This window comes from Myodes glareolus, chromosome 7 (assembly GCF_982192425.1).
Source record: "Myodes glareolus chromosome 7, mMyoGla1.1, whole genome shotgun sequence".
NCBI lineage: Eukaryota > Metazoa > Chordata > Mammalia > Rodentia > Cricetidae > Myodes > Myodes glareolus.
The window spans coordinates 86748191-86762222 of NC_142032.1; the positions used below are offsets into that span (position 1 = coordinate 86748191).

Consider the following 14032-nt stretch of genomic DNA (forward strand, 5'->3'; position numbering starts at 1 on the left):
GATGAACCCACACTGGTTTTTTTTTCTTTACTAAAAATTACTGCCAATACACACTTGCAAACACCCAGCCTTCCGTAGTAAGATTATTTTAAATTGCATGCCTTTGGTCTGCACAGTTTTGCTGGCTAGATGGGGCTGGAAAGCTTCGCACGGAGGAGGAAGCGGGGAGCAGAAAGCAGAAGGGAAGAGGGAGCCCTGGAGACCAGCAACTCTCCACTTGCAAAATAAAGAGCTGCCACTTCTGCAGCGTGTAAATTGCACAGCGATAAGAGGCCACTGTGGCTCCCTAATAACAGCGTTCCACAAATCACTGTCCCTTCTCTGCTAAGCGCAGACTTCCCTCTACTTCCGATCTGGAGTTTTAAGTCTTTACGTTCAATTAGAACGGCTGGGAAGCCTCCTTCCTATGTTGACGCGTCTCTCGAAATCACTGCCTTGTTACCGGGATGCCTCTGGGGCTCTGCAGAAAGAACTTGCCTCATCTTCAGACTGCTGGGTCTTCACGGATCGTGCCGCCACTTTAGATGTGATCATTGCGGGCGGGACGCTTAGTACACTGTGCTGTGGCAGTGCCTGGCAGTGTCCGGCAGTGCTTTGTCACTGAGATGTTAGGTGCTTGTGCCGCCCAACACAGCAGCCACCAGCAACTGCCAAGCACTTAAAACGTGGGCAGAGTTTTGAATGTTAGTTCATTTATTATATTTTAATTTGTGTGCATGTGTGGTACAGGTATGTGTGTACATGCGTGAATGCACATATGTGTGTGTGTGTGTGTGTGTGTGTGTGTAGGCCAGAGGAGATATAAGCTGTTTTCCTCTATAACTCTCCAACTTATTTTTTTGAGACAGGGTCTCTCCCTGAATCCAGAGTTCACCAATTAGCTAGATTAGCTGGCCAGTGAACCCCAGGGATCTTTCTGTCTGCCTCCTAGAGCTAAGACTAAGGGTTCATGCTGGCTTTTGGCTTGGCTTTTTACATGGGTGCCTAGTTCATGCTGGCATGCCTGGCTTTTTATGTACGTTCTGGGGATTTGAACTCAAGTCTTTATGGTTGACCAGCGAGCATTTCCCCCATCTTCTCAGCCTTATTACTACTATTATTTTTTCTTTTCAGACATCACCTCACGCATCCCAGGTAGGCATCTAACTTAATACATAGCTGAACATGGTCTTGACATCCTGGTTTTCTTTTCTCTACTTCCAAACACTGGGATTACAGATGTGGACCACCATGTCTGGCTTAATTTTAGTAAGTTTTAATGAAAATGATCACATGTAATACTTGCACTCCATGGAAGAGTCTGTGTTTACTTGCATGGGTGTCCTCAAAGCCTCATGGCTCCAATGTCTGAAGCACACTGCAGCTTTGTCTACACTGGCGTGTAAGAGTCCATTTCCCACCTCCTGGCTCATCTTTAGCCAATAGCAAGTGTAGAGATGTCAGGGCTGGTCTGACTTCTTGGGGTCACCATGAGAGCATGTTTGGGCTAGCCTGTGGGAAGATGAGTCATTGGTGACAGATGAGAGCCACCAAAGTTGCCAAGCCCGTCATTGTGGTTCAGTTAACAGTTTCCAGTCAAGAGCTGCAGAACCACCCCCTCTGCTCTGCAGGTGGCTGCAGATGCAAAAGAGAGGCAGGTCCAGACTGGAAGGAAGATGGGCCAGCTGATTCGCGAGTGAGCATGAAGGAAATGATCGCCAGTTCCCAACCCCGCTCTCTTTGTTACAAGGTATTGTCTCAGCAGCCCACAGTTAACACACTGTTGGTGCTTGTTTTGTGAGGTGGGTGTGGCTACAGGCAGAGGAGCGCTCGCTGCCTGGGAGTCAAAGGAGAAAAAGGGAGAAAGCAGTTCAAGAAAGGAGCAGTCAATCATGCTGAGTGTTGCTGAATGTCAAGAACACGAGCGAAGGCCGAGTATTGGAGTAATCTGTTGCTTTATTGCTTGCCTTTCCTTCCTTTTCTCAGCCTCTGCCCCCCCCCTTTGTGTGTGTGTGTGTGTGTATTTGCATGAGTGTGTACATGTGAGGCTGTTGGTGAGTGTGTGTAGAGAATGCCTGCGAGGGCCAGAGGACAGCGTTAGGTATCAGTCCTTGGGCTCCTTCTGCCTTTTGTTTGGGGTGAGGTCCCTTATTGGCCCGGAACTTTGTCACTTAGGCTAGGCTAGTTGGCCTGTGAGGCTCCAGGCTCCATCTGCTCCTACTCCCTTTCATCATTGATGGGATTAGAGACAGGTGTTACAGGGCCTGGTTTTTCATATGGGTGCTGGAGATCCAAACGTCTTCATGCTTGTGAGACAAGTGCTTTCCCCCACTGAGCCATCTCCACCAAGGGTTCCTGTTGTCTGGCTCCAACCCCTACTCTACTGAGCACTGCCAGAGGTTGGCCCAAGTCTTCCTAAGGCCTCCACAGGGGGTGTAGGAATCACTGTCGTCACACCGGCTGCTCTTTATGAGCCACGAGCACTGTGCTTACTGCATGCAGCTGAACTCAAACCTCTAACTTTGAGTGCAAAGCTCTCTCTGTTCGTTTCTGTTCCCCTCTGCCCAAACTGACCACGGGTACTTTACTTTCGGCTCCTGGGTGTGCTGAGCTCATTTGTGCCTCAGGACCTTTGCATAGGACATTCTCTCTGCTGGGGATGCTCCTCTCCTCTTGTGAGTGTATGGTGAGCTGTGCTCTGCCTTAATGCTTAATGAGAACTAGCTCAGAACTCAGCAGAACGTCAGTTCTTACTGATAGTCTTGAACTGTGTGTGTGTGTGTGTGTGTGTGTGTGTGTGTGCTTCTGCATGCACAGGTGCATGAGCACACTTAGGAACTGGGCGTCTTTACATTAGAAGGTGAAGATCATGACCTTGAGGTCAAGCCTGTCTGGGTTAGAGGTGAATGTTCAATGCCTAACAAAGAACCTGGTGCACAGTGGGTGCTCAAGCAATGCTTGCTGAGAGACTGGAAACCTGGGTTTCTCTGTGGCTGTGTGTTTCCTAAGTCCATCTGAGGACCATGCCGCCTGAGATGTAACACAAAGCCCGCGGCATCTTAGGGTCACAGTACTCCATCCCTAGGTGATGGCCACAGCAACTACACTAGGAAAAGGGAAAGCGCCAAGAGGCCGTAGGACAATTTATAGAATGCAGTGGGAACATTTGTCTGGCCCAAGGTCTGTTTCTCTCGCTCCTTATTTACATAAGGTGAGCGTTAGAAAAAACAAATAGAGCAACATACGACATTTGGGTTTCTGAATGCCTTGAAAGAGCTGGTGATTTGGTAGTCAACCTCAAGCTGAGAGTCTGACCAGGTTGGGCTGGAGTTGAACCAAGTTGCAGCAGTGGTCTAGGCTGGTCTGCCCAGCATCTCCTGCAGGGCTTATACTGACTTGCAGGTGCATGGACCTCGGGTGGTCTAGGCTGGTGTGCACTGTGCCCCTTGGAGGGCTCATGTTGACTCACACGTTCATGGAGTTCAGGTCTAGGTTGGTGTGCACAGCACCCCCTGTAGGGCTCATGCTGACTCACAAGCACTAGTATATTTACTGGCATCTGAGTTGAGTTTTTGCAGTAACATATTGGCATCTCAATCCCTGCATGGTGGATCGGAAGTGGCCTCTATTTCCTTGTCCTCGTATGTTTGAATCTGCTCTATCAAACATTTCTGCAGAGCACATGCATTACTTTATAATGAGAAAATGAATCAATAAGCAGTGTTTTCTGAAAGGTTGTAGCACAGCCTGGAAGTGCACAGTGTGCATGAAACGCCCAGATCAGATGAAAGGCACTTGCTATTTCCCTAGATGCCCCACGGGTAGCAATTCATTCTCCTTTGCCTTTTTGGGATAAGGGTCCTTTGTCCTGATTTATTCCCAGCCTCCGATTCATAAATACAAGGCTTTGCCCACGGCAAGGCACAATAGCTCCATCACAATAAAAAATGAAGGAGAAAAGCCAAAGGATTCTGGGCCCGAGGCAACTAGATGGCTTGCTTCATTCCAAAGCAAGTACCAGGAGAAAGTTTCAACAACCCTAAATAAATCGGGAGTGTCTTTTGGAATTTCCTCTAAGATCATTTATCTTATAGGTCCTAGGATGCTCATGATTAAGATGGTCTGGGAGGACAGTTGCCTCCCAGGTTTGGGGTGTAATGCTGTATACTGGGCAGACAATCTGTGGTCCAAGGTTTAGACTCTTCCCACAGTCTGACCAGGAAGAAAAGACACTCACTGACATTGATATGGGGTTGGTGCAGCCACATGAGATGGGCCTGTTGGAGGTGATGTCCCCTTGGCTTGGGGAAGGTTAGGAGTGGGAGTGTCAGTCTCCCTCTGACCCCAGAGAGGGACTGGGAGATAGCTCGGTTGGTAAAAGTGCTTGCCATGCTAGTGTGAAGACCCGAGTTCAGATCCCTAGTGCTCACACAAGAAGGCAGAACTGTGGCATGTGCCTGTACCACCAGCACTGGGGATGTGGTGGGAGGAGGACCCCTGGGGTTTGCTGGCCAGTCTTACCAAATCAGTGAGCGTCAAGTTCAATGAGAAACCCGACACACACACACACACACACACACACACACACACACACACACACACGCACGCACACAGAGTGGACTACAAAGGTGGCTCAGTAGTAAGGGCTTACCATGCTCTTGTAGATGATGCTAACTCAGCTCCCAGCACCCAGAATGGATATCTCAAGACAGGCTATAACTCCAACTCCAGGACACCCAATCACTCAATGCCTTCTTCTATCCCCCATGCCCATCCATACTCGCATGCACATACCCCATACCCACACAGAGGCATATGTGCACATACGTACTTTAAAAAGAAATGTGGAGAAAATGAGGGGAAGAGCGAGAGAAGAGCACACTTGACACGGGTCTCTGGCCTCCACAGTTCCATGAACATGCACGTATGCAGACACCATAACACATACAAGCTTCTGACAGGGCAGGACTGGACGGCCTTAATGACCAGGAAGGGTAAACTATGCAGTGATAGCGGACACAGTAAATAAAGAGCCACAATGAAACAGCAATGATAGGGGCGGCTTGCGGATACCATCTTAACCAGAACACTCACTTCTGGCCATTGTGATGGCTTAATAGGGCCACTAGGGCATCAAAATCACAGGAAAGCTACCGAACACCTCAGCGTGTAAAATGCTATTAAAACCAGGACCGTAAGACACACTCATGAGGTGGCTCCTGAGCGCTTTCTTTTCATTTCACGTAGGAAGAAACTGAGGATCCGAGGGGTTCACACCGTACCTAAGGTCAGATATAATGGTGCACACCTATGATCTCAGATATTGTGGCTGAGGCTGGAGGGTGGCAGTGAGCTTAAGGCCAGCCCAGGTGACACAGTGAGGTATTGTTTGCAAAAGAGAGAAACCAAGGAAGACAGTCTGATGCGAAGGAGAGGAGGAAGGGAAGGAGGGAGAGAGGGAGAATGTGATCAGGGTCGGTATTACTGCTTGTGTCCTGGGAATAAGAGGAGGCTAAGAAGCAGAGCGTTAGCACAGTGTGCAGGGACTCGCGTGGTGAGCAGCGGGAGCAGGCAGCGGAGAAACATGGCATTAGCGCCTTGCTCTGCCAGCGACCCAGCTCAGCACCTGGCTCACCTGCAGCTGTTCTCGCCGTCCGTGTGCAGGGACGACTCGGCCCTTCGCAGCCCCAGGCGGATGAAGGAATGGTACAGCGTGAGTGCCACATCGCTGAGGCTGTGGATGCCGTCCGGCTCGTCATAGACATTCTCCCAGTAGGAGCGGAGGCCCGGGGTGCCCGCAGGATAGTTCCCATACAGGTAAGAGTCCAGCTGCCCAATGATTTCCTGGTTCACTATGGCTTCGAATTTTCGGGCAAAGAAGGTGGGCCGGGCTGTCTGCTGTGCTCAGGAGAGATACAAGACAAGTTTATCATCAAGTAGTGTGTGTGTGTGTGTGTGTGTGTGTGTGTGTGTGTGTGTGTGTGTGTATGTGGAGGGGTGTCATCATCCTACATCCTGCAAGGAGAGGAGGGGGCAGCAGTAAGCCTGCAGGTTCAAACGCCAGCCCTGGGACTCCATGACCTTTCAATATTCTCCTCTATAAAATGGGTCAGAACGAGAGTGGGACCATGTTAAAACCTGCAAGACATCAAAGCATGGTGGGCACTTAGGAATCACCACCCAAATGTCCCTGAAATAAATTGAATTGTGGGTGGTCAGAGCTAGATTGGTTCTTAGTGAAGGTCATAGACGAGCAATTTTAGTTGACTGGGAGAACACCTAACATCAGATTCACTGGCAATATTTACAAAGTGGAAGGTTCACGGGAACAATTCTGGCTTCCTTTCAAACAGCAACTGTTGAGGGAAACCCTGGTCACACTCTGAAGCGGGAATGGTGGGTAAACTGGATTGGCAGCCCATCCCTTTAGATAAGACATGGGCTCTTCTTCCTGCCAGTGTCCCCGCTGTTCTTTAGAGTCCCTTGGCATCTTAGCTGATTGGCAGGCTCACCAGGGACACTTCAGGGATGGCACTCCACATGCTCCAGGATCTGGGGTCATGGCGCTCTGACCGGCTTTTCATGTAACTCCACAGGAAAACCCAGTCACCCATACGGGGGACTCTACACTGTCTATGACCCTTCCTTTCTTTTAATCTAAAATTATCCTTTGTCTCAGTTATCCTTAAATTTCAGGGCCACAGATCTTCTAGATAAACATTTACAATGGAAATAAAAACTTCCTTTCAACCAGCAGCTGCTTTCTTAGCACCAGTGAGACTACATACTATCTGTCTCAGGCTAATGTTTGGCCAGACCGTGGTCTGAGCAAGACTTTCAGCCAGGCAAACCCACAGCCCTTACCTTCTTCTCTACTCTATCAACAAGTCTGGTGACTTTCAGAAATGTAAATCCCCCCAAAACTCCTCATGTATTATAATGCTTCCATGTAAACTGAGAACTTATAGAAATGGGCCCAGAGGGAGAAAAATATTTATTCACAGATGTACAGCAACTCAGTGGATGAAGATCGAGGGTTCAAAGACAATTCGTGCTGACTGGGGGAGATAGCTCAGTTAGTGGAATGTCTGCATGAGGACTTGAGTTGGATTTCTGGACCCATGTTAAAATACTAGTCATGGTGATGTGTGTCTATAATCCCAGGACTGGAGAGCAAGAGATGGGCAAATCTTTGGGCCTTAATCAGGGAATTCTGGGTTCAGTGAGAGACCCTGCTTCATGGACAGTATTGTAAAAATACTTCCTCTTGGGGGACTTAAACATCTACTCCTTCTTCAAAAGACCTCAGTGACAACCAAGAAGTCTATTAGGCTTACTTAAAGATCATGGGTGAAAGGTTATAGGCAGGAGCATGGGGGACCCTAAAGCACCTGGAAGGTCTGCACCCAGCAGAGATGATGGCTTCATACTACACAAATAGATCCTTTCCATATTAAACTTCCTCAGCCTATATTCTCTATCTTCTCCCTGAGAACCTCTGGGGCCATATGCAGTTAGGACAGAACGTCCAGCTAGATACTCAGGTAAGAGTGCCATAATCTGCTGACCCCTCCTATGCAGGAATGGCCACAGTCTACGGACCACCCTCCTCTGCAGGAATGGCCACAGTCTACGGACCACCCTCCCATGTAGGAATGGCCACAGTCTACGGACCACCCTCCTATGCAGGAATGGCCACAGTCTATGAACCACCCTCCCATGTAGGAATGGCCACAGTCCAAGGCCACATCATGATGGACTTTTGCAGTAGACATAACTGGTCCCATAAAGATGGAGGCAGTTTGGTCTTGGAGGAGTGAGTTCTACAACAGTGTCCAGAGGAACAAAGCCTGGAGCTGGTTTCTGCGCGCGCACACACACACACACACGTGTATGGGCTTGGAAGAGGATTTCAAGCCATGAGGGCTCTCTCTCTGCCTTAAGACAGGTGTCCCACTGAATCCGGAGCTTACCATTTTCAGTTAGTCTCATGGACCACCACACCCCATGGACCTTCCTGTCTCCTATTCCCCAGCACTGGGAACAAAGACATTGCCATTCCAGGCTTCTACTGTGGGTGCCGTGGATCCAAACTCAGGTCCTCGTGTTTGTACAGCACTGGGCCATTGCTCTAGCCTGGGATGTGTGACCATGAACAAGGTTTCTGAGAGTTTGCACCCCAGTTCCTTTATCTCTAAGATGGAAGGATCATAATATCAGCAACACACACAAGTCAGGGACATTGGGAGATTAAGGAGTCAATCTGGGGATTATAGTTTAGTCATGTAGCATGGGACAAATGCGTGCTAACTGCTGGTTATAGCCAGGTTGTGCAGTGAGGTTAAGATGTCTCGCAGATCTGACCTTAAAGGCTTGCAGTGGCTTCCTAGGAAGGTGTGGTGGGACAGGTGGGCTCACCTGGAAGCGATGGAAGTCCTGCGGCTTGAAGTCGTTGGGAGAGCAGCCGCACCAGTCCACAATGTGCTTGTACTGGCACTTGCAGCCCAGCTTGCGGTTCCAATTGGTGATGCGCAGATTGTTATCCACCATGGTGTCGCAGTGAGGGCTGTTCTCCAGGACCGTGTGGAAAAAGGACTGCAGAGAAGAAAAGGGCCCAGCCTGAGAACCCAGTACCACATAGCCAAATATGTCAGATTGGCATGTCTTTTCTGTGGACCATCGAGTGCAAAGGTCTCTCCAGGACACCAGGGTCAAGTCTATTTCAGGCACACAACATCAGCTGCCAGGCCTATCCATCTCAGGGTGCAGATGTCTGTTTAGTCTTCACTGGCTAATTCTACCTACAAGTCTATTGTCTTGAACCTTCCTTCCCTAGTGCCTAGAATCTGATATGAAGATGTTTGTCCCTTATCACCCGGGGCATCTGCAGTCTGTTTAACAGATAGGAAGAGCTCCTCAGTATGGATCAACAAATGGGGACCAGAAGCAAACACGGCAGATAGATTTTCAGGAAACTGCAGGCTGTCGGGGCTCCTGTTTGCAAAGAACCAGACTGGAAACCAGTAAGTTTCAGGTCTGAAATAGATGGATAACAATGTCCAGTGAGCTTGGATTTCACCTCTGGATGAGGAAGGCAAGACTCATGGGTCCACCTATATGTACACTGACTACACAGCAGGGAAGGGCAGGGCTGCTCGCTGTCCACGGCAACAAATCAAGGTCCATCACTCATTATCACACACACACACACACACACACACACACACACACACACACACTCACACACACACACACAAAAGTGGCTTGGAGAGATGCTGCTGGTGGCGGTGCTGGACCAGGAACCACTGCACTAAGATAGTGTGGCTAGAACTGGGGGTCAGGTGTGTGTTTGCTGTTCACCGTACTAAATCAGGAGCCACTGAGCTCCCCAAGTCACTAAACTGAGTATTGAAGAACTGTTTTCTGTCTGTGGTGCTGAAGGAGCCCACCCAGTGTGGTCAGAACACAAGTAAATGTGGGCTGCGTGCTTTCTATGGGAATGAACAAGCATCCATAGTTATTTCCTAATTTTAGGACTCTTGGTCAATTCTTTCAAAGATTCTGAGAAAGAGATAACGCTGGAAGGAAAAGAGAGGCAGAGAGGGGACATAATGTTTGGCTAGAGACACTGAGCTACTGAAAGAGAAGGAAAAGAGCAATTTCTATTTCAACACAGTTTTATAACAAGCTCTGCCGACTGGAGAATATGCTTCCTCCTGGACCCTGGTCCCCAGGGGCAGGTGCTGGTGGATATGTGTCTCTGATGGTTGCAGATTTATGGACACAGTCTTTAGATTTCTTCTCAGCCCCGGAGCTGTCTAAGAAAGAACAAGCAGGCAGACACAACACAATGGAGGAAGAGGGTCTGACAGAGACCCCAGGGAAATACTTTAGCGCTGAGGCAGGGGTGGGGAAGTGAGTGCACTCAGAGCTTTGGGGGTACCAATGGTGTTGTTGGCATATTGCCGAGAACAACCGAACTCCCAGAGAATCTCTTCTAAATGGGTGGATGGGCAAAATGAAGCTCCACCTGCCACTCAGCTCCGCTCACTTGTCTACCTGTGGTGCTAACGACATTGGCAGGGGACCTGGATTTAAACTTGACTTGTCTACAAGCCCACAGAGGCACCTCTCTTCCATCAAGCAGTGGGGGAAAGTACCCAATTACCAATTGCCCTGTGTCCTTTATAACGATGCAGAAATTCCCTGCAAGATAATGGATGAGGAGGTTATCAGAATGGAGAGAAAAGGTGATTTCCGCTGAAATAGGATTAAACGCTGATGACTTAACATGTGCACAGAATAGTAAAACCTGGCTCAGAGCGGCTGGGCTGCTCCTCACACTGAGGTGTGTGGACAGCCAGTCCTCCTGGGAGCTGGCCCCTGACCTGATATGATACTACATGGGAATCATCCATGGAGATGCATGGTCTGTTCCAGGCTGTGTGATTAGGACTTGAGGCCCAACGGGGGGTGGGGAGGGGGAGGAGCAGAGAACCACAAGCTCCATGGAAACAGAACAAGCACTGGGGTTTCCCCAAGGTTAGAAGTCAGGATAAAACTAGCTCGAGGTCAGGGAGCTGAAGCCAGAAGCTCCCATCTCAGACAAGGCAGCTTCCAGCACGTGACAGGCAACTTATCAGGATGTGCCTGGCTGTTTTAAAATGGTCTGGAGCCTTATGCAGTGGGGACTGCACCAGGATGCTACAAAAGATTCAGGGACTTTATTCAATATGCTCCACAGGAAGGGCTGAGCCCTGATCATTTGACCAGGATGGCTGACAATGGAGAGCGTCAGTGAAAGAGATCTTACTTGGTTTTTTCAGGGCAATTGTGGATCAAGTGTGTGTGCGTGCATGTGTGTGTGTGTGTGTGTGTGTGTGTGTATGTGTGCAACAGCACTCTCAGAGAGTGACAGGAATGACAGAACTATATTCAAATGAGAAAAGGGATTACTGGTGCTGAAAATGGTTATTACTTTACTGCATGGCTGATGACTGGAGGGTGTGTTAGAAGTTGATGTGGCTGTCCTGGAACTGTTAGCATGCACGGCACAATTCCAAAGAGTGTCATCAACAATCAGAGGGCTTGCAATTTTAACAATTTTTTTTTCTTTTTGACTGCAAAGTAGCAGTAACATCTTTTTTTCTAGAAAAAGTCAGACTATTGGATTGTTTTCTATTACAAATAAGGGCTGAGTGTCTTAGGTAGGGCTGCTTTCTGTACTTGGCAAGCAGAGACCATGCAGGCTGTGGTTGCATCCTTGACACCATACATGCACCACAGGTCTGGCTATGAGGTCAGGTCTGCAGGGACCAGTGTGGTTCTCCAGCACGGTCTGGTGATTTGCAGGAGAGTGGGTGGAGCCAGGACCACAAGGTCAAACATTCACTCTCTGCTAGGGCTACACCTAGCACCTCTCCCCACACCCTACCCTGGGATCTTTCCTGGAACTCACCTCAGCAGGAAGGAGGGTGTAGGAGTAAAACTGTTTCATCTTGGTCACCAGGTCATCTGTGGAGAATGCCACATACTCCACAAACTTCCGGTTAAGCAGGAACCAATCAGAGCCACCGTCCACAGCAATGCCCTCTGGGATACGCCGGTCCCCCAGGCGCCACATGTGCGCATCGCACTCCAGGAAAAGACGGTCCAGGCCCTGTTTCCGAATGAACCTGGGCAAAACAAGCTGACCTTGAGTACCTGGGTAAGAGGGTTCTTCCCAGAGCCCCCAAACACCATCATGGCAGTTGGGTATTTACTGAGCCCTTTCTGGGTGCTCACAGGAGTCTGGATTTCATGTGCAGCCTACTGCTTTTGGCTCCTGAGTGAGGCAGGGCATAGCACCTCTGGGATTGGGGCTACGACTGCCCTGTTGGCTAGAAGAACGACTGGAGCCCAGAAGGCCTAGTGCAGCTACCCAGCAGCTTACACAGATCTGAGCAAATTCAGTCTTACCTCTGCCTTTTTAGAAATTTCTCCCCACAGCCTTTTAGTGGTTTCTGTGACAGTCTGATGAACGCAGCTTGTGGGCCCTCATCTTAGGACAGTGCTATGAAATTCCTTTGTGTGCGCTTGCACACGCACATGCGCACACACACTCTCTCTCTCTCACACACACACTCATTCATACACACATACACTCTATACACACTTACACAATTCACTCATACACACACTCTCTACACACATACACTCACAACTCATACACACATACACTCTACATAGTCACTCATACACACATACACTCTACACACACACTCACACCGACATGGCTCAGTTGGAAGAACGACTGCATAGCATACATGAAGCCCTGGACTCAACCTCCAGTATCACATGAGTAGACCTGGCATGGTGACATCACTCTAGCACTCAGGAGGTAGAGGCAGGAGAAACATAAATTCAAGGTCGTCTTTGGCTACGGGCTATGAGGCCAGCATGGCCTAAGAGACACCTGCATGCATGCACATACATCAGATTCAGACTCCAGGATGGGTGCGTGTTGGGAACCTTCTGGGCTGTAAGCTCCGCATGAATACCTAGCTCATTGGAGTAAGGAACCTTCCTATGATAGGTGTTCAATAAAGGCTGGCTGTGGAGAAACCGAAAGTTCAAGAAGAACGCTTGCTCATAGCTCTGCTATAAAAACCACGACACATTAGTATGAATGTGTACAGTTTTTTTTTTCAGCACTAGGGCTCAAACCCAGGGCCTGAGCATGCTTGGCAGGTACCCCACCATGGAGCTACAGTGCCTATTCAAACTGTTTCTCAAATCACACATTATACATGGATTTATAAAATATTTTGAAAAAATAACAAATTATGATCTTCTGAGTATTTCATTAGCACATTAAATGACAAGATGTGGTGGCATCCTGGCACATCTAATAAGTACTTTTGTGGAAGCAGTGGGCATAAATTATGCTTTGCGGCATCAACACAAACTATAATATGTAATTCCAGTCTGGGCCTAATTCAGTGACCCCTGGTATTGCCGTGGCTTGATACTTACATGATCTCAGGTTGCATTTGGTGGGGAAAAAAGTGAAAGACCCCTCTGAGCTCGTTCCAAGCAGACACACTCCTGGCTTTCATCACAGACAACTCACAACTCATGACTTTCGGGGAGTGGGTTCCATGTTTACTGCCTTTGCAAACAGGATAAGCTGCAAATGTATGCTTTGGTGAAGTATGGGTAAATAAAGATAGCTCATTCCTCAAGGTTAAGAACTCTTTCTCATGCCACAGGAGACACTGAGAACTTTAGTTTTAGAGGATGGTAGCAGCCCAGAGCCTGGGTTTCAACCAGAGGAGCAGAGTCAACTCTTTAATTTTAAAATTTTATTTACTCTGCTCTGTGCATCCACCATAACTTGAAACGTGAAAGGTGAAGTTGGGAGACAAGGTAAGTCTAAAGACACTCTCTTTTCATATGTGTTGGCTCCTGGCTCTCTCCCATGAGGGCTAAGCACTAGATTGCATCTATGGAACTTACGATATACCGAAGGATGTTTTCTCCATCCTCTCAGTTTTATTTCTCATTGCCATGGTTACCTTGGGGCATCTGGGCAACAGGTGGCGCCAAAGCAACACAGGCACTATGAAGAGCCAGGTTCAACAGGACTCCATGAACTCACAATAGGAGTACCAAGAGTTTTCCAAACCACATGCCCCTGCAGGGGCCTTGCAAAGTATTTAGCAAGCACTAGTTACCCAAGCAATGAATGGGGGGTAACCACGGATCAGTTCGACCGTATGGTGACACCCCTCTCCCATCCTTAGCATCCCGAATTCTTTCCATCCATTGTATCTTCTTTCTCATGCAAGGTTCTTATTTAGTTTATCATCTGCTTCTGCTCATGAGCTGTACGTCTCGAGATGGCAGAGATGTTTGCCTCCTGGTTCTCTGCTCTATCCCTAGAACAATGCATTCTGTATACCAGGTACTCAGCAAATATATTTACTCAAGGGATGAATGAACAACAGAAAAAGCAGGAGCCACAACTATTAGACAATCAGGAAGTCACAGAAATGACACCACTAGGTACCCA

The 14032-nt window shown here is 48.5% G+C and overlaps 1 protein-coding gene across 1 annotated transcript in view; it reads right to left on the bottom strand.

Moving 5' to 3' along the window:
* Nucleotides 1–14032, bottom strand: part of Xylt1 (xylosyltransferase 1) — a 282801-nt gene that overhangs the window by 18567 nt on the left and 250202 nt on the right. Inside the window, exons 7-9 of the mRNA XM_048460178.3 lie at nucleotides 11438–11654; nucleotides 8398–8574; nucleotides 5615–5877 (exon numbers count right to left, since the gene is read on the bottom strand). Coding sequence (XP_048316135.3) covers nucleotides 5615–5877; nucleotides 8398–8574; nucleotides 11438–11654 — 657 coding nt within the window. The remainder of the gene's footprint in view (nucleotides 1–5614; nucleotides 5878–8397; nucleotides 8575–11437; nucleotides 11655–14032) is intronic.